Source organism: Mus pahari, chromosome 5, assembly GCF_900095145.1.
Source record: "Mus pahari chromosome 5, PAHARI_EIJ_v1.1, whole genome shotgun sequence".
Lineage (NCBI taxonomy): Eukaryota > Metazoa > Chordata > Mammalia > Rodentia > Muridae > Mus > Mus pahari.
In genome coordinates this window covers 127,436,032-127,462,355 of record NC_034594.1, presented here as the reverse complement: position 1 = coordinate 127,462,355, position 26,324 = coordinate 127,436,032, and the positions used below count along the sequence as shown (strand labels likewise).

Sequence of the window (26,324 nt, the reverse complement as noted above, 5' to 3'; positions counted from 1 at the left end):
CTATCTGCCCATTTCAAAGTCAGGCACTCTGCAAAGCAAAAGCAACAGTCTGGCTAGGGTAACTAAGTCTACTGGGATACAGTTTATCAGGGATTTGATTTTACAGTGGCACCCTCCAATATGTCTGCAGGACGGACATGTTAACTCTTTACCTGTTAATGTGGAATTCACTTCAAGTCCTAAGCTAAACATTATGATGTACTATAATGGCTATCCTGCATAATAATGTCCAAACCTCGAAGTGTTCCCTGGGAAATGCATTCTATATGCTCTCAATTTTATATTAAGGTAGAATTACAGCAATGGCTTTACCCTTTTCTACTTGTCTATTAATTGCTATAAGTGCATACATCAAACCATTGTTTGATAAGATCTGCTGCAAGCTTTTCCCCAGCAGCTTGTATCTTTGGAAATGATTGTCAAAGGGCCTATGGGCTAAAGTAGGGTAGAGATCAAAATTCAATGCCATCATTCTTAGAAGGGTACCTTGGAAATCAGCAGATATGGGACAGAATGGCTGTTTTGTTGGTCCCTTTGAAGGGGATGGTAATGAGGTCTACTCATATAAGTTTCTCATTAAGTTGATACCTCATTGATGACTCTGCTCCTGAAGAGAAGAAGCATAGGAAAAGAAGCCCCTAAGAACTTGTGATATCTTTTCATATACCAACAAAGGATTGAGTGCCCTAACACCAATGGGCCCTTCAATTCGCTGGCACCCACTGTGCATTCAAGAATAGATTCTGATACTACACATCCCCTGAAGGTAGCACATACTCTATAGGTTAAAGCCTTAGTCTCAGGCTATCTCTATTTCAGAAACCAGAAAGTGGGATTCAAGATGGGCCTTAATTCTGTCCAGCCAAATGTACATTTTGGAAAGTCTTACAATTCCTGCCTCTCATCAATTCAATGATTTTTTTTTAAAAGAATAACTTCTTTTTTTTTTAAGAATAAAGAATAACCTTGGGAAAAGGATACTGCTTAATATTAAATACAACTTAGAAACAGTATATAGATCATGGATGTACAGGATAAAGTCAAAGATGAGGCTCATGAGCCTCTAAGCACACAGAGGTGTTCACGGACCTGGAAACTCTCAAAGTAGATTCTTTTGGAAGTTTGTGGAGATTTCCATACATAGGAATGTTGGATTAAATTGTTGGTCATTGGTAATAGAACAGTGACCCCAGGGTCCCCTCTCTTCCTCAAAGGTAGGAATGGGTAAACAAATTCTACCTCTTGATCATGTGCCCGAGTTTTTCCTGGCAGCCAGCTCCTATCCTTAAGTTATCCTGGGCTCTTGCCTGCCCTGAATCATCTCATTAGCATATAAAAGACAGCTCTAATCCAGGAACCAGAGAGAACACACACACACACACACACACACACACACACACACACACACACACACGCGCGCACGCGCGCACACACGCATGCACAGACAGATAGATTCAAGAATGTACTCACACACTCACACCTCCTTAGCTTAAGTACAGCTCAACAAAAGCTAGGTAGAATGGGTGGGGATATACAGAAGCATATTTGCCTTTTTTCTGAAGACCCGTGAGCTCTTCCCCTCCCCTGCCTTAGAGCCATGAAGATGCATAAGCCAAAATATAGCCTCACTTCCTGGATGAGGGGACAAATGCTGTAGCCTGGGAGACAGGAAGAAGGAACTTCCTGAGGGCTTGGTAGAGAAAGAAAATTAGGTAGAAATAACAGAAATAGAACCTTTTCACTTATATCAGCAGAGGGGATTTTAACAACAACAACAAAAATACTACTTCTTCCTGCCCCCATGAGGCATCATTTATAGAACTCTCCACTTTGTCAGCATCCCCCATGAGCCCCTCACTACATGCCCTCTTATTCTGAGAAGCCAGTATTCTAGTGAGGCTCGATTTCTCTCCATGCTGGTGCCCACAATGAGCGCTGAACTCTTTTTAACACTCTCTATGTCTCCTTAAGCCAGAGCTGTCCCTGAGGGATTTTCGTTTTGCAAAATAATTTGGCATTTACAGATGATTTACTAAACCATTTGTTTCCATACAGAGGAAGTCATGCTTGCTGAAGAAAATAAAAACTCGGGAACATCAGCCTTGGAAGGTAAGGAAGAGCTGCGAGATGTGCTTTGTTAGTATTTGCCCTCTTAGGCGGTGACAATCTCTCTTGATCAAAGAGGAGAAAGAAAGAAGAGGGGGGCGCACTGGGATTTGAAACATTTGGAGTCTCTCTGTAATAAAATCCCTCATGCTTTAAAATGATGAGAATTGAGTCACGGATTTAAATGCCTTTTAAAGTGATGGAAATGAAACCCAAGAGTTGCATTGTTCCAGGGTGTGTGATTGATAGAGCTCAATGAGAAGACCATCATACAACTGATGGTCTATGAAGGGATCTGCTATTAAAATCCATGGGGATCATCTTGAGACCACTTTTGTTACTGGGAAATGCCATTGTTTAGAAAGAGCCAGAACAAATAGATAGGGAGGGTCTGTTTACCTACTGCGGTTAGATTTAGATAAACTCCAACTGGGATTCAAAACCTATGAGCATCTGCAGGTACAAGCACAGCTCTGCTTGCCTTTCGGTAAACTCCAGATTCCCATCACCCTGGCTCCAGTATTAAAGACCAACAACTGTGTCACAGGGCCCTTGCACAAGGCCTCTTGCCCGCAGCCCTCAAAGTTTTGTCCAGGATGATCTGGGTGTACTTATGGCCTCTCACTGGCCTTCCCCTTCCCTGGCGTAGTGCTTCGAAGGGCAACCATCAAAAGGAGCCGGACGGAGGCCATGACCCGAGACTCCAGCGATGAGCACTGCGTTGATATCTCTTCAGTGGGTGAGTGATCCAGTTAGATCTTCTTTTCCTACTCTGGATCTCCCATGAAAATGAAGATCCTGTCTTTTGAGAAGAACTACAAGGAGAAAGAACCCAAAGGATCCAGAATCTAGGGACATAATTAAGGGAAGGCATGGGAATCTAACCTAGAGGACAATGATTTACAGAACAGATGGAAGGACCAGGGGAAGCTGTGTACATGAAACTTGGGGTGTAGGGTTCTTCAAGTGTGACAGATGGATCTTATTTGCAGATGTATCCTCTCTCTCCTGGGTGTGACAGTGACCCATGTTGGGATACAGGTTGAGTATCCCTAATCTAAAAATCCAAAATCTGAACTGTTCCTGAATTAAGACTTTTAAAAAACAACAACAGTGCTGTGGTACCGCAGTGGAAAATTCCACACCATGAAACTTTGATTTCTCCCACAAAGTGATTTAAAATATTATATGAGGTTACCCTCAGCCTAGGCATGTAAGACCCATCTGAAATATACGTGAATTTTATTTGTAGACATGGGTCCCACCTCCAAGATACTTTATCATGTGCAGCTGCTAGTGCAATCACTAATAGTCTGAAATCTGAACTGCTTCTGGTCCGTATATTTTGGATAAGGGATACTCAACTCATATATTTCTAGGATCCTGAGGACCTATTTCTTCTAGTGACCCACATGGGAGGAGTTGAAGCCATTTGCTTAACCATAGTAGCACCAACCTACTTCCATCCTGTGAAATTTAAACTAATTCCTTTTGACACCCCACTGATATGACTACAGTTCAATCCTAGGTTCTCTTACAGATTCTGGCCGATGACAGGTGTTTTCCTCCCCAGAAAAAAAAAAAAAAAAAGAGGCAGGATCTCACTCCATCCTAAAAAGCAGAAGAGACTTACAGAGCCCATTGCTGCTTTATGTTGCCAGTGGCAGAGATATCACAAATGCAAGCAGAAGGATTCCGGTGTCTGAAGCATATCTGAAAGGAAAGGGCAGAGAGAACCCTGATCTGTTACAGATATAAAGACGATCCTGTTAGGATTCAAGATGCTGGGTGTCTGCCTGGTGTCCCGCTTGGGAATCTTTCAGTTTCCTAGGATTTGAGTGCCTGGAGAGGAAAATCAGGGTTTCTTCCTGTGGAGATTAATTAGCCCATAACATAGGGGTTGCCCAGGTCTGCAATGTGGCGGTCACCTTGCCCTGGTACTCAAGCTGTCCAACTTGCCCTTTGGATGCCACCTGATCGTGGAGGGTAAGCCTGGCATATTTTTGTCATCTCATTCCTCTTTGTTTCCCTTCCTTAGGCACACCTCTTGCCAGAGCCAGTATCAAGAGCACAAAAGTAGACGGGGCCTCCTATTTCCGGCACAAGGAACGGCTTCTGCGCATCTCTATCCGCCACATGGTCAAGTCCCAAGTCTTTTACTGGATCGTCCTGAGTGTTGTGGCTCTTAATACTGCCTGTGTGGCCATTGTTCATCACAACCAGCCACAATGGCTCACTCACCTCCTCTGTAAGTAAACAGCAACTGCTATCCCCTCAAGTGGGTGGCTTGTTTTGTTTTGTTTTGTTTTGTTTTTGTAGGGGTGATTGTAAGGACCTAAAGCATGCTAACAGTTCTCACTGCAGGAAGCTAAAGCTGCCACAAGGGAGGATAGGTTCTCAAATAACTGCTTAGAGCCTTCATTATCACTGAGGTGTAAATAATCACTGCTGAAGTTTCATGTTTAACAACTCCACAACAATGGTAACAATGAGTTAGAGTTGTACCTTGGGTCCTTGAAGTTTCTTATGAGGGTTTCTTATGGTTGAATCACTGAGACCTGGGGAAATCATCTGGAGAACAATAGATACATCAAATGGACTTTAAAAAGGAATATATAAGTCTGCTCTGAATATGACTGCTTCTGGGTATGAGTGATGGCCAGGGGACTGTTACATATAGTTGAATAGAGGAGGATACTCAGTTTCTTCAGTTAATCCACATTAGAGGCCTTTCCTCTCTGAGGGCTGTCCCTCTGCTTGAAGGCCATTGATAACCCTGCTCCTGTCACTAAAGGGCAACTGTTGGTTGGACTGAGGGCTCATCCCAGCTTGCAGTGTTCAGAAATCAGGCTTTGCCCAATGCTGACCTCTTACACTCTGAGATCTGGGGTTCCTCTCTAAGGGGGTTGTGTTAGTTGGAGAGCAAAGGAACTAATACCACCTGTGGAAGAAATGATTCTCCTTTTGCTACTTTCAGACTATGCAGAATTTTTGTTTCTGGGACTCTTCCTGTTGGAGATGTCCCTGAAGATGTACGGCATGGGGCCACGCCTTTATTTTCACTCATCCTTCAACTGCTTTGATTTTGGGGTAAGTCCTCGGAAGCCTGCCTGTCCTTTAGTTTCTTGGTGATAGGCCCCGAGTTTAAATAAGCAGCTTGGTCTGTCACTCAGCGTGAGCCACTGAAGTCTTAAGTTGTAAAAGGAGCATGGATACGGTGAAGAAAAGGTACTTCAGAAGCCAGCAAATCCTAGCCTGGCAGGGATTTGTTCATTTTTAAAAACCTCTTTGGGTTTTAGTGTTTTTATTGATGTATAACACATACACTAAAGAGTGTACATTTAACTATATTGCTCAATGAGATTTTACAAAGCTACTCATAGCCAGAATTTTGAACTACTTATTATCTTGGGTGAAGTCTGGGAGAGAAGGACAAAGAACTTAATTCCAGAGGTGGCTTTAGAAGAAAGAGGTTATACATTTGTTTATTTTCTACTTCAGTTGAAAATGAGCATAATTGTCTCCATATGCTCTCATATGCACTCACCCGCTCTTGTATTAGCACAACGCCATGCAGAACATTTCCATCTAGCTGTGTACTTTCTATATAATATTTAGGTGTGTGTGTGTTGTTAGGGATGTTCAGGGTGCTTTCACACACATTGACTTCCTGTGCTGCTTCCCAGGATCCCGAACAAGACATGAGGTGTCAGGAGTTAGCCTGCCATCTACTCATAAAGTGACAGAGACTACAGTGCTCAGCTCACATACCTGGTTCACATCAGAACAAAGTAGCAGGACCAGAGGTCTCTGAGCCACCTCTCTTTCTGCCAAACCCATTTCCTTTCCTGCCAAAGCTCCAGTCAGGTGATGAAGATTCTGAGTACTTGCCAATCTCCATTTTCACCAAGAACAGACGGTTCTGAGCACAGGCACTTCTCAGACATAATAGCAAGTAAGAGACCATTTAAACCTTGATTTTTCTCATATACATATTTTTCAGCTTTGTTTTGAGGATTCATCTTCATTATTTCTCCCCAGTCCAATGCCTACAACATAATCAACATTCCATACATGTATGATCACAGAATCACTCAGAGCCTGCCTTAATGGCGTACTCTTGTAATCCCAATTCTCAGGATGCTGAAGCCAAAGGACCACAAGTTTGAGGCTAGCACTGGCTGTGCAGTAAATTACAACCTGGCCTAAGCTATACAGTGAACCCCTGTTTCAGAAAACAAAAGTTGGGAGGGAGGCTGGAGACGTTACTTAGTGGTTAGGGCTACTTGCTATCCTATCAAAGAGCTCCAGTTGGGCATCTAACACACATCAGGAGGCTTACAAGCACCTATAACTCTAGTTCCAGGGGATTCTTCAGTTCTGTACTCTGGGCCACTGCACTCACATGTGTACCTACATGTAATTAAAGTAATCAAAATAACTCCAAAAAATCCCGACATTAAAGATGTACAGTGTTGACAGACTACTTGCCTACAGAGAAGGTCTTGGATTCTGTTCCAATTCCCATAAACAATAATAATCTTGAAATGTTAATTGCCATTATGACTTCCTATAGCAATCAGACCCTATTTCAACAAAGATACTATGACATCAAGAATCACAGGGCCTCCGTTCCTGAAAGATACTTAACACAACAGCAGCCAAATCTTCTGAGCAGTGCTGCAGTCTGGAACAATGAGAGAATGTGGACTCTTTCTGAGCTTTCCATATTGGAACACAACCTAGACTAACTCAAATTGGTTTCTATGATTTGGGTACCACTCCTTTGTCTGTGTATCCAAGGTGATATGATGCAAGATGCATTGCTATTAAGTTTGTGCAAAAGCAGTGACTAGGTATTGTAATTTCACTAAGACCAAGTCAGTAAACCAATGACCAGTGAGCAGACTTAAAGTTAGGAAGGAGAGGTGGGAAATGAGGAGTGGGAGTTTTCTTTGGTAGCTTCTCGTGTTTATAGCTCAATCAGAGTTAGGGCTGCCTGGGTACGGAGAGTCTCAAATTTACCCGCACCTAATGAGAGCTGATGACTATGTACTAAGTACTAAGGTGCTTCTCTCCCTCTTCTCACTGTGGCTGGGTTTGTCTCTTAGGTCACAGTGGGCAGCATCTTTGAGGTCGTCTGGGCAATCTTCAGACCTGGAACATCTTTTGGAATCAGTGTCTTACGAGCTCTCCGGCTCCTAAGGATATTTAAAATAACCAAGTAAGTGGTGACATCTGGCCTCTTCCTATCACCTTTGAGGACAGAACTCTTGTTGCCTCTCCCCTTGCTTTCCCACTCTCACATTCTTCACATCTCCCTTCCCTAAAGACCAAACTAGAAAACTGTCCATGACAAAACACAGAGTGCCACATTTCCCAGGGGATGATCATGCCACAACCACCTTGCTTTCACAGATACACCAAGGCAGTTGTCCTCAGACTTGTAGGCAGATGGCAAGCTGGCCTTGGGAAAGACATGGTACTGTGCCCTACCTGTGATCTTGTCTGGGTTCACAGGTATTGGGCATCCCTCCGGAATCTGGTTGTCTCCTTGATGAGCTCCATGAAGTCTATTATCAGCTTACTCTTCCTCCTCTTCCTCTTCATCGTTGTCTTTGCTCTCCTGGGAATGCAGCTCTTTGGAGGCAGGTAAGGGCCAGGGGCCTCTCCACCCGAAAGAAGCTCTCGTTAGTCTCAGGACTGGAAGTACCAAGGTGATTGCTTTGGTGTATTACCATCTTGTTTGCTCTTGGTCTGAAGAGTCTGTAGATAGGCTTGAGAAGAAAATGTCTCTGCTTTTAATACTTATGCTGAAAGTGGTTCTTGCAGGACGACCTATCCCCTTGAAGCTCTCTGTGAAATGATCAGCATGGAATTTCATAACTGCTGACCAGTCCAAACTCTGACTTTTCACTTGTACCTTTCAAAGCTCATGACTCTTTTTTTCCAGACACAGGAGCTACTCTCTTCATAGACCATATTGGAATGGACAGTAGTAGGGGGAGGGGCAATGGGGAGAAGAGAAATGATGAAAACTGCCATCTTGAGTCTGGGGAACTTGGAAAGTGACATTTGATTCTCCCTGAATTTTCTTTTCAGGTTTAACTTTAATGATGGAACTCCTTCAGCTAATTTTGACACCTTCCCTGCAGCTATCATGACAGTGTTCCAGGTATGAGGCCAACTGATAGCTCAGAAGTGCTATGCGGGGCCCATAGACCAAGGAGTGTAAGAAGCAGTATCTTGAGTGTTAGAGCTCCTATTTTATTCCCTATTAGACTTCAGAGTGTTCCTCCTGTTTGAGGAATCATTACAACAATCTCTCAAACTCCTGTGCCTCAGTTATCATCAGCAAATGGCTTTATCTCAATCACTTAGTCACTCTTCTCCCCATACCTGTGCGTTTGTAAGACATCAGGGACATTCAGTCACAAATCACATTTGTGGTTTGTCTAAAATCTGAAATCTGTATATTTCCTAACCTATGTTCAGTTTAATGAGGTAATGGGTTATCTTTCCACTGCCATCTCAAAATAGTAGAAACAATTTTTTAAAAGTTTTTTTTTTTTTAAGTCATAGAGAAAACTCAATCTCAATAGTATTTTAGAATCTTTCAGATGAAAAAAGGAGTATAGCTTAGGCAGAATATGTGGCTGAATTAGAACCCAGTTTTCAACCTAGAACCACTGAGGCTTTCCCCAATAACGCTGTTGTCTTGGAAATGTTGTCACCCCTGAGAACAGTCAGGTAGTGGTAACACTCTCAGATCGGTGTGATTGCCACAAGGCATGGTCAACCCAGAGGGCAGAGGGACTCAGAAATGTGAGGAACTGGAGTATCTCTCCTTTTCCTCCTTTCATATTGAATGACTGTAATTCTCTTCCGTATAAAAACAGGATTGTTTGCTTATGGGAATGGCTTTCTTCCTCACCTTAGCAGGAAGTCAAGCAGGAGGACAGATAGATAAGACCCAGCCCAGATATTTGCCCTTCACAGTGGACCCATTTCCTTGGCCAACTTTGAGTCTTGACCTGCCTATTGTTTGTCCAATGTAGATCCTTACAGGGGAAGACTGGAATGAGGTGATGTACAATGGCATTCGCTCCCAGGGTGGGGTCAGCTCAGGCATGTGGTCTGCCATCTACTTCATTGTGCTCACCTTGTTTGGAAACTGTATCCTTCTAAGTTGTTCTTCTGTATTCTGGCCACTTCTCTGCACCAGCCTTTGAGGAGGAGGAGGAGGTGGTGGATGGTGGTTATGGTGGTAGCACTGCCTGGATAGGCAAGGTGAGAGGCCATAGGCAATACTTATGCAGACTAAAGAAAACAAAATTTTCATCTTAAGGAATTTGTACACTAATTCTGTGAAGAATGCAAGCATTAAAAGATACAGCTGCGTAAATCTATAGAATATACAAATAATAAGCTTTGTTGAGTGGTTGGAGATACTACAAGGTCTATAAAATATGTGAGACCTGAGATCTTTGTATACTGAAATAGTGGGAAGATTATAACACTAGTTAATTAATTATGTATTTATATACATCAAAGCCTACCATGTCATAAAACGTCAAAATGAATAGTACAAAATTAGTGGTAATACCATCAAGTATCAGTAGCTATTGTATTGATTTTATGTGTGAAATCATTTTTGCTGTATAGATTCTGCTTTGCCTATTCCTTACCTTGTAAGAGAAAAGAAAATACCAGATGACACCAAGTCAATACAATGGTAGAGGAAGACTAGCAGTGAAATTCTTTAACTCCAAATCTTAACCCTCATGCCCTGGGTTCTACCCCTGTTGCTGAGGGGAAAAAATACCCCGAGAAAAGCAACGTAGAGGAGGAAAGAGGCTGCTTCAGTTACCTGTTCCAAGCTATGGTCCCTATGGTCCATCCGTTTGAGGAAGCCAATGGAAGAGAAACTAGAAGCAGCAAGTCACAGCTCATAGTCCAGTGCAGAGAGGGGAGAGTTAAAGCTTATTTCAGGCTCATGCTGTTTTCACTTCTCTGCTGTGATGGCTGGAACCTGGCATTGGGATCGAAAATAAACCCCACTTTTGTCATGGTATTTGCTTATAGGAACAGGAACAAGACTAAGACACTAGTCAAAAAAGTCTGGATGGAGAAGATTGAGGTTTGAGTCCTTGGGACATTCTTCATCAGCTAGGTGTGTGGTCTTCAAAAACTTACTTGTTCCTTCTGAGATTTTTTTTCACATCTCAAAAGAAGATAATGAACTCTTTTACTAACTAAAAACATTGAATGAAGTAATTATTAAATACATTTTTTTTGGAGACAGGGTCTCACTATATAGCTCTGACTGTTCTGAAACCCACTATGTAGACCAGCCTGGTCTCCAAATCACAGAGATCTACCTACCTCTGCCTGGGATTAAAGGTGGGTACCACTATTCCTGGCTTAAATGTGTCTTATAAACTGGGAATACTTGTGTAAACATTAGGTATCCTAATGAAACTCACCTTGAATTGGGTTGTGTAACACAGAGGCAACACTCTGGGGTGGCTGCAGGTTTTTGCATATAACCTCACAAAGAAAGGATGCTCTTTTCAGCTTTTCCCATGAGGGCTTCCAGTAGTAGGAACAGATTACAAACTAGACATGAAGAATGCATAAAAAGAAGCTATCTGGTACACTGAAGAAGAGGAGGACCAGTTTGCAACAGTGGTGGCCCCTTGATTTTCCCGCTACTCTGTAAGTCGCCAGAATCATCCAGAACCAGTCCTTACGCTAGGTCCAGTTCCATGTTCCACAATGTAGGAACCCCAAAACAAAGAGGATTTAGAGGTCGGGAGTTAGAGCATGTAGTAGAAGTAGATTTCAGCATGAAACTTGTCCACACTGTGACATTTGCCACATACATTCTGGAAGCTCTCTGGGACCCTAACCAGAAGAATGAGAGAACAAAGTCAGTGCTCCAGTATAGAAGCAACTGGTCTCATTTCCTGCCATTTTTGGGGGAAAGAGTGGCTTAGTGTCCACTGGTCTAAGCAGATTTCCAGCCTTCCAGGAGGGAAAGATGAACACCAACACTCAGCTCCCTGCACATCTCGCCCAATGATCCTCTAGTTGTCTGTTGCTATTCATCAAAGCCATGGCTATCTGGGTGCTCCCTCACCCTATTTCCCCTCATAAGTTGTTTGATTCAGGACTTATTTTTCTATGCAAAGAGGAAAAATATGGAAGGAGGGTGGCCACACATTACTGCATTTCTTCTCTTATGGCCTTAGCAACATCTTCCAGTGTAGAGTCAGGAAAGCCCTGGAGGTAACCTCCCAGACTTGCTGAAGCCTGTTTCTTTTCTTGCCTGCCCATCCTTAACCCATACCCACAGACACGCTGCTGAATGTCTTCTTGGCCATTGCGGTGGACAATCTGGCCAATGCCCAGGAGCTGACTAAGGTAAGCACTGTTTTCCAAGAGGGTCATCTTCTGGACGCTGTTAAACGGCTGGCCAGCCACAAACCCACACACGAGGACTAGTAACAGCCACAAACCCACGCACAAGGACTAGTTGACCTTTACTGAGTTGGTTGAGCTTTGGTTCAGCAAGGGTCCCTCATGGGATATAGAAAATATCAATTTCTCTCCACTAGTCCTCAAATGGTTCCTTCCTAGAATTATGGGATGCAGAACCAAGAAAACTTTTAGAATCCTAGATTTTAAGCTCTGCCTTTTCTCCTGCCACTGTGATAATATTATGGCCTCATCTCTGTGACCAAATCCTCAACAGCTTGGTGTGAGAGTGGTCAGGGGAAGTGGGACTCCTACACTATTGCTGCTGGGGTAATCGATTGGCCATGGTCATTCTAGAAAAGTTTCTATCATATCAGATACACCTTTCTCAAAACAATCTTCCTTTCTTTTAAGGATTCTCCATTCCCAAGGATGAGACAGTATTGATTGCAGTGGGGTGGTCGACAAAATGGGTATAATAATCTTGCCACACAGATTTGATTTTAGGAAGGTACAGAACACCTCGAGATGTTCTGAACATTTTCCACCGGATCTGTGATGTGTTGCCCGTCCCTCCCTAGTTCTCTTAAAATCCCCATCTCCATGATATGAGAAGGAAAATACCAGCTTTAGTATGTGATAAACTGGCTTTGAGTCCTATATCTGTCAGTTACTGGCTGTGTTAACTTTGGTGAAAGTGCAGATCTCCATTAATACCAGTTTTCTCCAGTGTACAAAGGGAAAGACAGATCGCCCTGTATGTCTCACAGTATTGCAGCAAAAGTCAAATGAAATACTGTGTGTGAACCACAGCCTGCTGGGAGGACCTGCATACCATAATTCTTCTAGCCACTACCCGGAGAGTTTTCCTTGCTGTTTTCACTTCAAACAAGAATATAGCTGAGGTAGGGCTGGGGAGGTGCCTCAGAAGTTAAGAGTGTTCAGTGCTCTTCCAGAGGGCCCAACTTTGGTTGTAAAGACCATATGGAGTGTCTCACAACTGCTTGTAACTCCAGTTTCAGGGAAATCCAATGCCCTTTTCTGGTTTCCATGGGAACCTAGATCCATCCCTGTCTTTCTCTGTCTCTCTGTTTCTGTCCATGTCCATGTCTGTCTGTCTCTTTGTCTCTGTCTCTCTCCCTCCCTTTGAACACCTAAAAATGTGAATGTGAAATGAGACCTCTGCCTAGGAACTCATAAACAATTCAGGGAAGACTCGTGACAGGGTTAAACATTTTCTTCTGCTTACCTCATCTTGCTTGGTCTTCAGAGCTCCTGGGATGAAGTCAAAGAAGCCATAAGGAAGAGCTACTTTCCTTATGGCAACTCTAGGTATAGCTATTTCTGTTTTGTGTCTAGGATGAGCAGGAGGAAGAAGAAGCCTTCAACCAGAAACATGCACTGCAGAAGGCCAAGGAGGTCAGCCCAATGTCTGCTCCCAACATGCCTTCCATTGAGTGAGTAGGCTATTGAAATTGACCCTGGGCTTGTGGGTTAAATCTAGTTTACCAGTGTCTATGATAGTCAATCTTAGGAAGGGACCTACTTCTTCTGTTCTATGAACTGATCACAGTGCATAGTGCAGTCTTACTGTTCCTTAGCAAGGTCTACTGTGGCTTATAGAACCCGAAGGGGAATAGAAGATAGTAAGGCCATTGAGAATGGCACAGCCAGGGCTGCCGGTACAGAAGTCATGGGAATACTTAACATGAAAGGATGTAACATATGGTTTCTACTTTAAAATATCACTCTACTCCATGGAAAATGGGTTGTGAGGGCCCAGTGTGGCCACAGTGAGACACAACTGGCCGTTAAAGTGGTCTGGGTGATTATGAGTTAGACACAGAAGGTAGCAACAGAGGAGACCACAGTACTGCTCATTCTGCCTTTCGAAATGTGAGACAATGGGATACATTTATGTATTGAATATAGTAGGGGTAATAAAATTTTCTTGCCGTTTTTATAGCTTGGGGACCTAAATGGCTGCATGAAGGGTGGTACCATTTATTGATACGTCAGAAACAGTGGAAATCCAGAGTTTGTTTTGGTCACATTGACTGCGAAGTGCTTCCAAGGCATCCAAGTGTGTGAAGAGAATAGGCTATTGGTTGCATGAGTCTGGAGCATCGAGGAGAAGTCGGGATTAAAATAAAGATTTGGGGGAAGTCATTTGCATTTAGATGGTATTTAAGCCAGCAGTGTGGGTGAGATGACCCAGGAAGAGTGGGGACAGGGAATGAGTGGAGCTGAGGACAGAAGCTGTGAGCATGCGCTTCTCCACCAGAGGAGAAGCTGGGGAAAGAGGCAAGGGAATGTAGCCAGGGAACAAAGAAGGGACAGAGAAGCATGATGTCCTGGAAGGCTGTATCAGAGTAGGCAGTGGCAGTGCGTACTATTGAGGAAGTATCACCTCCAAAGGGGACAGAGAAGGAACCACTGGATTTAATAGGACAACACTGTTTTAGTGGCCTTGCTAGTAGCCTGATAGGAACAGTGTCCAAATGGAACAGATTTGAGAGTGAGTTGGAGGTTGATATGAAGGAGACACAGGATCACTCTGCCGGAGTCTGTCTGGATCAGTGCTCCATGGAGAACTTGGGGAGTCAGTATGGGGCAGCACAGGCCTGGCCTCTGCACAGTAAGTGAGGGCAGTTGGTGGAAGAGAACCACAGAACTTCTTCCTGATGATAAACAAGGCATGCACAAGGCTGCGTGAGGGATCCCTGTGTGAGGGATCCTGTCATGTGGGTGGGGACAGTGGTAACCCATGGAGAAAGAGAAAAAAATACAGCCTGAGCTAGTGGCCCCTGTCAACTGTTACTTAAAGCTAGAGAAAGAGAAGTCCTTGGTGCATCAGTCTTTGGAAGGGTGGAACTTCTGAGTGGTCTCTGCCTTACTCACTGGGATGCTCTCCATTTTTATGTGGTGTCTCCCATATCTATTTTACTATTGATTTGTGTTTGCTTTCCAAAGCTGTGAAGGCTTGCCTTCTAAGCCCCTTTTCTGTGAGTCTGAGAAATAAAAAGAAATCATTAAAGATTGATTGGAGAATACCAAACAACTCCCTCCTTTTCAGGATATTCTCTAGTCTTGAGTAATTTCTACCCTGCTCCCCTGAACTCAAATATTTTGGTTAAAATTACATACACACAGGTATCTAAAAGTGCAGATGGATAGCACTGGCTGCTCCAGGAGTGGGTGGTTCTATTTACTGAGATGAGGAAGCCTGCGGGAGAAGAGGGTTTGGAGAGATGTGATTGGAGATGATGTTTAGCCCAGAGTAGGAACTAATTATGGAATGGAAGAATGAATGAAATATGGGTAGGCACAGGGCTGTGGGAACCAAGCAGTGAACACCAGTGCAGAGTGAAGGTGATGCGGATGCTACAAGCATCCTCAAGAAGATGACACCAGGACTTGGGTTGCTGTCCACATGGTAATGTGGTGTTAATTGTTGCTAGGGGTGACCACAAGGGATGCATGCCTTGGTCAGGTGTGCAGCTCACTCAACTGATCTCTGGTAAGCACATAACCATGGAAAGAACATTATTACAAACCCTAGCATCCCACTGTTAGCCTTAGTTCTGTCAAAAAGATGATCCGGTGTTCAAGAGGACCTCAGAGCCTCTGTTTCCCCACGTTTGGAATGAGAAGGACAACTGTTCTTCCTGCTTCACAAGGCTATTATGGGATATGCACAAGATCACAGGCACGTGAGTTGGAGTTAGTGGCTACTTGTCTGTGTGGTTTGGGGTGTGAGTGCAAATTTGGGATGTTACCTACATGAATAGAGAGGTAAAATCAAGTGTCAAGGATGTGTCTGGTTGTATAAAAAAGGTTAGTTTCCCTTTTGCTTGAAATGTGTGTGTGTGTATGTGTGTGAGAGAGAGAGAGACAGAGAGACAGAGACAGAGAGACAGAGAGACAGAGAGAGAGAGAGTATATGTGTGAGAAACCAGTGTAGAGAGATAGAAAGCATGAAAAGGTGTGTGTTTGTCTGTTTGTGTGTGTGTGTGTGTGTGTGTGTGTGTGTGTGTGTGTGTGTGTGTGTGAGAGAGAGAGAGAGAGAGAGAGAGAGAGAGAGAAAGAGAGAGAGAGAGAGGATCCTTCTATATACTTACACATGCTCCTCGAGGGCTGGTGTTTTGCATACTTGAGAATTTACAAGTAGATCATAGATCATATGATGTGCCTGTCCCAGTGGGTATGCATGCTGCCTGTCTAGGGTGTATGCTTCTATTTCTATATGCTACCAATGTTTCTAGCCTCCACCCTGCCCCGTGCCTGCTATAGTACAGGCTGCTGATGCTGAGAGATATGGATTTTGCCAAGGAGCTCACAGCATCTCTATAATGGTGCCTATATCAATGAGTGCTTGTGTGTACACATGTACATTTGTGCTTCTTCCAGATACTCCCAAAGAGGTGTAGACTGGCTGCCTCTGCTTCCTCAGACCCGCCCCTTGTATAAGGCTCCTTTCCCAAAGCATGAGTTATGGCAGTTGAGCAGAGCTCATTAGCCTGGCATGTTCTGCACTGATGGGGGTCTTCTCAGACAAGGAATACCATTTACCTGTTTTCCACACCCAACAGGGCTCATTGGGCTGAACCAGGGTTCTCTAACTCAAAGGCTAGAGCAAACTTTCAGCTAGATTGGAGTCCCTAGCTTTGACCCTGTGATGACACACTCATTTCTACTTTTGCAACGTTCATCTATCCCGCTACTCTGACCTTCCCTCAAGAGTGTATTTGAATGGATGCAATGCATATGTAGAAGTAATATTTCTTTACACCAGTCTTAGAAGATCAATTCCTGTGTTTCCTCCAGAGGAATAGAGCAAACCTTGAAGACTTTGCCCTCGGGGAATCACTCACATCCTCTGAAGCGTGGCTTTGTGGCCTCTGAAGTGTGGCCTCATCCTTAGCCTTGGGTTGCTCTATAGCCTCATGGGTGTGCATGACAGAGCATTTGTTTCCTCCGTGGTCCATAAAATTAAGCCGGGATCTGCCATATAGTGATGACCTTAGGAGTCAATCTTGTGTAGCTATCCTTGGTCACCCTTGACATGGTGGGGGAAGGGGCACTTGTCAAGGCTCCAGAGGGGGCTGGGTGAGCTCACTGCGGCATGCTGTGCAGCATTAGAAGGTCTATTCTACACGAAATAGTCTGTCCTCTGGGACTCCGCATGTGTGCTTCAAGAATGAGATCTGGATATTTGCACATAGCAAGGACTCAGAAGCCACCGTGGGCACACTGGAGGTGGGGGTGCCAACAGGGGGCAAAGAGGTGCATGGAAGCCCTGTGGACGTGTAAAAGACTCTGGCTTCCCTCTGGACACCTGCTGGTGGCTGTGGGGCTTGTGGTCCTGAGAGGTTGGGGTGGACTGAACCTGTTCGTTTTTCTTCCCCAGAAGAGACAGAAGGAGAAGACACCACATGTCGATGTGGGAGCCACGCAGCAGCCACCTGTATGTGTGTACCGGTCTGCGTGTCTGGGAGTGGTCCTGTGTGTGGGCATGGGGATGATGTGTTTTTGTCCTCACCATGGACAAAGTGATATCCAGTGTAAATGTCGGTGCGTGCCTTGGTGTGTGGGTGTGTACGCGTGTTTATGCACATCTGTGAACGTGCCCCCCCTCTGCACCTTTCAGTGTGCTTCTATCAGTGTGTCTAAAGTATGTGACAAGTGTGTTGTTTGCTCTTGTGTCAGGCCTGCGAGTGGGCACGTGTTTGGTAATTAGGGTTGGTGGGTGTTCTGCACATCTCTGCGTGGGCCTCCGTGAAGGTGCGTGTGGGCCCACGTGCATATCTCTTTAACAGTTGGTGGGTGTGTACCCATGGGCACGTGAGGGAAGGAGTGGGTGTGCCCTTCCAGCTGAGGAGCCCATGCCTGCATTCTGTGTGTCATGTTTGTGTGTTCCTGCTGCCTTGTGAACGCTCATTAGGCCTCTGAGCTGAAATGCTCAACAGTTAGTTGGGGCATCTACTGCTGGTGGTCTCTGAATATAGCCTTTTGTGGGTTTCATTAGCTGTTGCTTTAGGAGCCCACCATCCCCTACCTTCCCAGGATGCTGCCATTGTTAGAACATGGTGGCTGCTTGCCATGGTCAGTATCTTTGTTGGTCTCTGAATATGATGCATCTCAGCCCCTGCTATTCCAGGCTAAAATCTTAGAGGGATGGAGAGAGAAGGATAATTTCTGACCTTGAAGGAAGGGTCATTTGTGGGTACATAAGAGACCCCAGCTGATGCCCTCGATCAAAGGCGTGCCAGGGAGGGAAGGCTGGTGAGTCTTTTTACTGCTCGCTGGTCTTGGAGACACTAGGCTCAGTCCTGGGCTGACCCATCCTTACCAAATGGCTAGTGAAAGACACCCTATACAGGACTTGGAGGTACTGGTCTGACAACTTTCTCCTGTGTGGCCACTCTGTCCCTGGCATCTCTGTGCTTCTTGTCTGGGATCCTCCCATTAGCTCCTTCACCATGACCCCTGCTCACCATGGCCCCTGTAAAGCTGCCATCTCTGACCTCCACATGTGTTACCAGGTTCTAACTGTAGCCCTTGCCCTTTCTCCACTGTCAGGAGGGAGCGGAGGCGCCGGCACCACATGTCTGTGTGGGAACAGCGCACCAGCCAGCTGAGGAGGCACATGCAGATGTCTAGCCAAGAAGCCCTCAACAAAGAGGAGGCCCCACCGATGAACCCCCTCAATCCACTCAACCCACTGAGTCCTCTCAACCCCCTCAATGCTCACCCCAGCCTCTATCGGAGGCCCAGGCCCATTGAGGGCCTAGCCCTGGGCCTGGGTCTTGAAAAGTGTGAAGAGGAGCGCATCAGCCGTGGGGGTTCCCTCAAGGGGGACATAGGGGGTCTGACCAGCGCCCTGGACAACCAGAGGAGCCCCTTGTCCTTGGGCAAACGAGAGCCACCGTGGCTGCCTAGATCCTGTCATGGAAACTGTGACCCAACCCAGCAGGAGGCTGGGGGAGGAGAGACTGTGGTGACTTTTGAGGACCGGGCCAGGCACAGGCAGAGTCAGAGGCGAAGCCGGCATCGCCGAGTCAGGACTGAGGGCAAGGAGTCTGCCTCTGCCTCCCGAAGCAGGTCTGCCAGCCAGGAGCGGAGTCTGGATGAAGGGGTGTCCATCGAGGGGGAGAAGGAACATGAGCCTCACAGCAGCCACAGGAGCAAAGAGCCGACCATCCATGAAGAGGAGAGAACCCAGGACTTAAGGAGGTAAAGGAGTCCCAGGAGGGCACTGGAGGGATGCAGTTCAGGCTTCTGTGAGGAATTCTGTGATGGAAACCTATATGGACCTCCGTTTCCCCTTTTATAAGATAGAGGTGATGCCAAAATGCCATCTAAAAGGCATGCCTTAATCTAACAGGCAACCTAACCCCTGCGGAAACGATGTTCCATTCCAGAGCATCTCGGCTGAGAGTGGAGCCTGGATAGATGGATAGATGGGAATCAGTCAGTGAGCACGGCCCATGAGTGTTTGCCCCACTGGGTCTGGATGCGGATGGAAGATAGCATATGCTATTAGGCCTGCTCCTGTTCCTTCTCCCTTTCCTTTTAGCCAGGTACCTGCACCACTCTAGAACAGCTTCTGAAACATAACCATCTCTTGCTCTTTATTCTCAGGACCAACAGTCTGATGGTACCCAGGGGCTCTGGACTGGTAGGGGCTCTTGATGAAGCAGAAACACCTCTAGTCCAGCCCCAACCAGAGCTGGAAGTGGGGAAAGATGCAGCTCTGACAGAGCAGGAGGCTGAAGGCAGCAGTGAACAAGCCCTTCTTGGGGATGTACAGCTGGATGTGGGCCGGGGCATTAGCCAGAGTGAACCGGACCTCTCCTGCATGACAGCCAACATGGACAAGGCTACCACAGAGAGCACCAGTGTCACAGTCGCCATCCCTGATGTGGACCCTTTGGTGGACTCAACAGTGGTGAACAGTGAGTACAGTCCCTGTTCTGTCATCCCCTTCCACCCAACTGGAGCTGAGGACAGCTGGCTCTGAGGCCCCTCTTCTAACAAATAATAGAAAGGCACCCCATCAAGACTAAAGCATTTTTCACAGTCTTTAGGCAGTGTTCTCCTACAGAGTTAGACTTCCCTCAACTGTAATTTTTTTTTAATCCTGTAGAACTTGGTCCTGTGAATCTTTAAAGTGAGTTTATAACCAGTTACATCCTAATGTAACCAGATGGCATCCTTGTGACCTCTGGGAGGACTAGGAGGTCTCCTGGGGTGGACTAGCAGAGTGGGTCTTGCTATGGTTGCTGCTCTGCTCAGTTAGGGGGTCTCAGGAAAAGGTCTGCATCTTTGGAGGCCTTGGTGCCACCTATAATGTGATTCCCTGGAGATCATCCCTGCGCTGACAGTTCCTGACTGTTATTCCTATCAATTCTCTCTTTCTCCTAGGAGCTCTCAGTCATACTTTCCCATCAAGACTCCTGCATGCAGAAGTTAATCTACCAAACACTGACAGCAAACACAAGGGGAAAGCATTTTACCTGCTCCCTTACTGGGCCTGTACCTACCTTTCCCGGACCACACTTCTCTCTTGCCTTCATGTTGTCCCTGTCCTCACCCTGACCACATATTCCATGATGCCATCAATCCCATGTCCAGTTCCTGGATTGCCTTACCCGAATCACTGCCTTGTACCTAATCTCTGTCCCAGTCCTAAATCCCCTCTCTGCTTTAATCCCTTTCCTTGTCCTGACTTGAGCCCTGTACCTCTTCCCTGGGCTGCTCATTCCCTTTATTCTTATCCCTACATGTCACCCTTGCATTAATCCCACACCCTATAATCTGCCCCCTACCCTATCCTTGCATTAATCCACGGGCTATCCATGTTCCTACGCCCATCTCTGCGTTAATCTCACTGATGCCCTGTGGTCACAGGTTATGGCCATGGGGTTCCATCTGTGCGTATTTTCCTTCTCTTTCCATCTTCTGTGACTGTCTCCCCATCTCCCTTTCTGCCTCTCTATCTCTGCTTCCCTTCCATTCTTGCTTCAAATCAATCTACCCTCTGAAACAACAGATCAGCTTTTTAAAAAAATGTGAATCTCCCATGCCCGCTGCTGGCTGGGGTTGACTGGGGAACGTTTCAGGATTGCAGGTCTACAGCCACTTTTAATGTCTGTCTGATTTTGTACGTTTATTAAATAGGAAGTGCTTTGGAGCCTCTTTTTCATAAGAAACAACATAAGCTTCACCATCTCTCTGTTTTCACGCTAGGGCTGGTGGGGGTCCTGCATCACAGTACAGTATGTGATAGGCAGGTTTTAGGTACATGCTATCACTTAGCTATTAGAAGGTCCCAACATAGGCCAGGACCATAAAGGTACCATGAGTCTCGGGGTAGTGCCACTCTTTGGCCATAGGGCAGTGGGGGTAGGGTGGTTTCCCAGGCTTTCTCTCCACACTGACAGCTTTCCTCCCCCCCACCTCCTATTTGAGCATAGAAACAGAAAGCAGCCACCTGACATTGCTACGTGACCCCTGGCTGCTTCTTCCCCCCAGCACTGGAACACAGTCACAGGCCTATATTCACATGAATATTACATTTTCATTTCTATATTCATCGTGCTGGAGAAGGTACAGCCAGAGAAGTCATATGCTAAGAGTAATGGTTTCTTGAAATCTTCCACTGCAGAGATCTTCGGATAGTGTATAGGATTTCAGATTAGCTGTATGACCTTAGGGAAGACATGCAGACTCTGGGAACTTCAGGTGTTTTTTTTTTTTTTAAATCTGTATAATGGGAATAATTGTGTATACCACTTAGGGGTGGTTAGTATGAAAATTAAAGTTCAATGGATGAGCTAAAAGAGAATGTGGAGCTGAGACATACTTTCTAAATTGTGAAAGCTTTGTAGCTGCAGCAGTGTATTGTTTCTGACACTACAAAAGTTCAGCAATAAAAGGGGAGCTATGGTTCTTACTTCTATGACACAAAAGGCTGTAGTATGTAACATGAGTATGGGCAGGGATGAGAAGGAGAAGACTTGACGTAGTCCTCCTCTGGGGAGGAGTCCTCATTTGGGGGACGGATGCTGTCAGGGTACCTTCCCAGGATCATCCTTGGCATCCCCTCCTATCCCTTCCATCCTGTTCCCAACTGAAATGAAAAAGCATACCTGTCTGCAGGTTTCTGAAGATTCAAACCTTTCTGCTTGCAGTTAGCAACAAGACGGATGGAGAAGCCAGTCCCTTGAAGGAGGCAGAGACTAAAGAGGAAGAAGAAGAGGTGGAGAAGAAGAAGCAGAAGAAGGAGAAGCGGGAGACTGGCAAAGCCATGGTGCCCCATAGCTCTATGTTCATCTTCAGCACCACTAACCCGTGAGCTATGCTCCTGTTGCATCCTACTATGGTACTAGGAAAGAGAGAGAGAGAGAGAGAGAGAGAGAGAGAGAGAATTTGAGCCAGCCTGCAATGATGGAGAGGAAGTAGGGAGCCCTGTTATCTTCTTGAGTCCTCCTGGCAGAGGGTAGCTAGAAAGGGAAATATTTGGAGTCCAATAGGGAAGGTAGGGCATTAAGTTGAACAGCCTCTCATCTCTGTGTCCATAGTTTCTAGGGTAACTAAAGATAGAATACAGGAGAAATATCATGGGTAAAGACCCTTCCCTACTCTTTGATCAGCAGTTAGGATAAGGAAAATGAAGGAAATTCCCTTGAGGATGTCCCCAGACATTCTAGAAGAGGAAACACTATGGACCCTAAGATGGTCAGACATCTACTGGAGTTTAAAGGTTTGGTACCTCTGTTCTGCATATGGAGTTTTGAAAAGATTTTCCTCTCCCAGGGCAGATGTAGAGGAATGGAGAAGGTATGTTAGAGAATAATCTAGAATGTTAGATTCGAGAAATATGGAACCGAGAAAAGGGTGTGTGCCTTATGCCCTATAACTGTCCTATAGATCGGCTTCTGAGACAGGAGAGCACACCTGTGGGATGGGAGGAAGCCAGGTTAAGATGCCAGGTCATCTAAAGTTGTAGCATAGAATACAGATCCTTCCATCAGTCAGGAAGCCATGGGAACATCCTCATCAGGGAGTTTGTTTCTTGTGTTTCTTGGTTCTTTATGATTTCCTAGGCAGGTCCTGGTTTCATTGCTTAAGGGAGAAGACACCAAGATGCATCAGAGGACACCACATGCCACTGGGGATTGCATAGTCTCACATGGCTGTTCCTCCTGGCACACTCATGTGTGCAGATAATGAATCTTGGCTTTCCTGACATAGCCTCTAACTAATCTGATTACCTTTCTCCACCAGGGCCTAAAATCAAGGGGTGGTGCTTGAGAAATTAAATTGTTCTCCCTGGTGGCTTCTTTGGCAAGGGCCAGGCTATCTGGAAGAGGCCAATGTAGGCTTATGAGAAGTATGCGGGGCAGGCATGAGAACGATGCAGGGCAAGCTCAACAGGGTGAGCTCAAGAGGCTTTTCTCATCCACAGGATCCGCAGGGCCTGCCACTACATTGTGAACCTACGCTACTTTGAAATGTGCATTCTCTTGGTGATTGCGGCCAGCAGCATTGCCCTGGCAGCTGAGGATCCTGTCCTAACTAACTCGGAGCGTAACAAAGTGGGTACACGGGGGAAATTTGCCAATATTCTTGATGCCCTGGGGTCTTTTCTATCCAGAGCCGCTCCCTCCAGCATCAGAAGAGAATCAAGATAGGATAACAGGAAGGTTACTGGGGATGAAAAAGATAGAGAAGTTGTGCCTGTTCCCCAGAGACAAGTATGAGCCATTTCCCATACCCACAACCACACCACTATTTTTAAACTGCAGAAGCAGGCTTGACACCCAGAATTAGCTAGGCTTCTGAGAGGGTTCGGCTGCTATTGGAAGGCCTGGGTGTAGGCGATAACATAGAACCGTAGGTGATGTGTGTGGATGCAGGGGGACTGTGGGTCTACTACAAGTCATTGAGTCATCTCTTGGGAACCCCACAGGTCTGGAGAGAAAGTTTTATGGGAAACAATTCAGACCCTAGAAGTTAAGTTATGGTCAAAGGGTAGGAATAGCTTCTGGCCCACTTGGTTCAAGCAGGGCCTCTGGTCCCTTCTTCCTTGTGTTCCCTTCTTAGCCTGCTATCGATAGTATGAAAAAATCCCTCTCTGTGTTCTGGTGTGGGAGTTTTTGGGAGACAGGGTGGTCTTGCAGGATGGAATAGGTCAGTGGGCAGTTATGCATAGAGCTCAGTGACCTTACATGGTCCTCTTTGTCTCGTTCATGTGTGTCTTGCAGGTCCTGAGATATTTCGACTATGTTTTCACAGGAGTGTTTACCTTTGAGATGGTTATAAAGGTAAAAGTTTCCAGAGAAAACATGGACTCCGAATTTTGGTTGTATCAATGGTCAGCTCCTTTAGTTTAGGGTCCTTTCCCAATAATGCAATCTCTAGTCTATGGCAATGCCAAGAGAGCTTCTATATGCCCTCTCTCACCTCAGTGTTCTCAGTAGGCCATGGTTGTGTGGATGTGATTAAGTAATGTAGCTCTCTTGTCATGGCCTGAACAGGAGGCAAGTAGTAGGTGGGCATACAGCTTGAGGGTGGTGTAATTTTGCACATGCACTTCCCATCTTATTCAGAGAACATGTCTGGCACTGGGTTAGGGAGATGTCTTTCCAGACTCCATCTAGCTCCAGCCACATCCTCTCCCCTCTAGACTCCTAACATCCCAACAGAACTCTCTCATTCCAAGTTTAACCTGTCTGGGATTTCTACCCATCCATACAGGTGTGGCAGTGTTTGGAACTCTGGGACATAGAGGAGAGGGAGATTATAACATGATTCTGTAATGGCAGATAAGTCTGACTCAACCCTATATGACTTTGAGAAGGGGTCTGAGTCCTCACTGTAAACTGGAGATACTGTGTGATTATGAGAAGAGCTTTCAGACCTCATCATTATCCAGAGAGTTTGCTGGATACTTTCCTTACTCCTCAGGTCCAGGGTTTGGTTATTGTCTTACTTAGGGTTGCTATTGCTGTGAAGACACACAGACACAGACACAGACACACAGACACACAGACACAGACACACACACACACACACACACACACACACACACACAGCAATTCTTATAAAGGTAAACATTTAATTGGGGCTGGTTTACAGTTAAGAGGCTTATCCCATTGTCATAATGGCAAGAGAGAGAGAGAGAGAGAGAGAGAGAGAGAGAGAGAGACCTTCTAATAGGGCTACTCTCTATGAGCATATTGGGGTCATTTTCATTCAAACCATCATATCTATGGAGACAGTGGCAGTAGAGCCCTTGCCATGAGAAAGGGAAGCTAGGTGTAGGTGTTAATTACACCAGGAGTCTAATCTATGACTGTTCAAACCCTTGTCCTGCAGATGATAGACCAAGGCTTGATCCTGCAAGATGGATCGTACTTCCGAGACCTCTGGAACATCCTGGACTTTGTGGTAGTAGTTGGTGCATTGGTAGCATTCGCTCTGGCGTAAGTAGATACTTTTCTGTTCTAGTCCCTTACCTTTCTTCTTCCTATCGCCCTGGTTGATTTGGCCCTGTCTCCAAAGAGCAACACTCTGAGAGTCTGCTTACCAATAGTTCTTTGCAGAGGCCTTAAGGTCTTACAGTTCCAGTTCATGTGTCCTAAACAAAGAAGCAAGATAGAGGAGCATCAGTAGGAAGAAGGGAGAAGCCAGGGCATTATGAAGAATGATGCAGAGGCAGAGCAGAAATGGTCATCCCAGAATCCTGGTCATGGCGAAGAATATCCTGGAACACATTTGAGAAAAAAAAGATGCTTCCGTGAACATTTAAAAAAACAAAAAACAAAACTACCCAGGCAGGGAAATGACCCAGCAAGTTGGATATCAGGCTTCTGTGCTCAATTTGTACCCTCTTCTACCACAAACAGGTTCCTTTTTGTCTGGTTAGCTTGTAGGATTCCTCAAGACCATCCTTCCAGGCTTTTGGAGCCTTGTCCTCTAGGCAAGACTGAACACCCTCTTCTTCTGATTGGGCGGAGGAGGTATTTGGATACTGCTTTCATTGATGATGCCATGCTGCAGCTTTGACGATACGGGGAAAAGGAAAGATGTTTCCATAGCTTTGCCCTTCGCATCTCCAATGTGTTAGAAAACAACTGTCCTCTACTCACTTTCTCCACTTCACTGGAAGCGTCTATCCCATATCCACACTGGCAGTTAAATAGGCAGGGTAAGAGCTAAGTAGTCAGGGGCAGCGATGCTGTGTACAGAGGTGAGAGTTCCAAGCTGTGTTAAGTCTAAGACCTTCCAGAGCCTGGAAGAACGCTGTGCCCATTGCTGCAGGAGTGGTGGGTGGCCCTCCAACAGAGCCAGAGTATGGGTGTGCCCCTGAGACAGGATGGTAGCAGAGTATTCATTGTGCCTTGTCCCAACCATGTGCACAGGCATCTCAATACCATTAGAGCAATGGAGAGTCATCTTTGCCTTCACATAATCAAATGTAATGTAAATGTAGCTGAACTGTTCCCAAAGAGATTTCACAAAAGCATGGTGTCTCCCTACCTATCCAGATCCTGTGTGGGTTCTCACAGCAACACACACACACACACACACACACACACACACACACACACACATGGCAACCCCATCTTTACCAAGGGGACTCCCAGCTTCTCTTCCTCCTTGGCATGATTCACTAAGGTCTATATTTGCCTTAAGAATACCCACCTTGTTTGCTGTTCGTTAAAGAC

At 45.6% G+C, this 26,324-nt stretch overlaps 1 protein-coding gene across 8 annotated transcripts in view; it reads left to right on the top strand.

Annotated features, from left to right (window-relative positions):
- The window catches only part of Cacna1e (calcium voltage-gated channel subunit alpha1 E), a 478,307-nt gene that overhangs the window by 381,184 nt on the left and 70,799 nt on the right, over positions 1–26,324 (top strand). For 4 of the 8 annotated variants that reach the window (XM_029539215.1, XM_029539218.1, XM_029539214.1 and 1 more), the window contains 17 exons: positions 2,056–2,109; positions 2,756–2,845; positions 4,145–4,354; positions 5,084–5,196; positions 7,218–7,330; positions 7,627–7,758; positions 8,209–8,281; positions 9,165–9,282; positions 11,465–11,532; positions 12,946–13,043; positions 16,997–17,053; positions 18,169–18,822; positions 19,231–19,544; positions 21,783–21,942; positions 23,060–23,189; positions 23,859–23,918; positions 24,973–25,079. In XM_029539215.1, coding sequence (XP_029395075.1) covers positions 2,056–2,109; positions 2,756–2,845; positions 4,145–4,354; positions 5,084–5,196; positions 7,218–7,330; positions 7,627–7,758; positions 8,209–8,281; positions 9,165–9,282; positions 11,465–11,532; positions 12,946–13,043; positions 16,997–17,053; positions 18,169–18,822; positions 19,231–19,544; positions 21,783–21,942; positions 23,060–23,189; positions 23,859–23,918; positions 24,973–25,079 — 2,551 coding nt within the window. The remainder of the gene's footprint in view (positions 1–2,055; positions 2,110–2,755; positions 2,846–4,144; positions 4,355–5,083; positions 5,197–7,217; positions 7,331–7,626; positions 7,759–8,208; positions 8,282–9,164; positions 9,283–11,464; positions 11,533–12,945; positions 13,044–16,996; positions 17,054–18,168; positions 18,823–19,230; positions 19,545–21,782; positions 21,943–23,059; positions 23,190–23,858; positions 23,919–24,972; positions 25,080–26,324) is intronic. The other 4 variants (XM_029539216.1, XM_029539219.1, XM_021197363.2 and 1 more) reach the window with 2 other exon arrangements.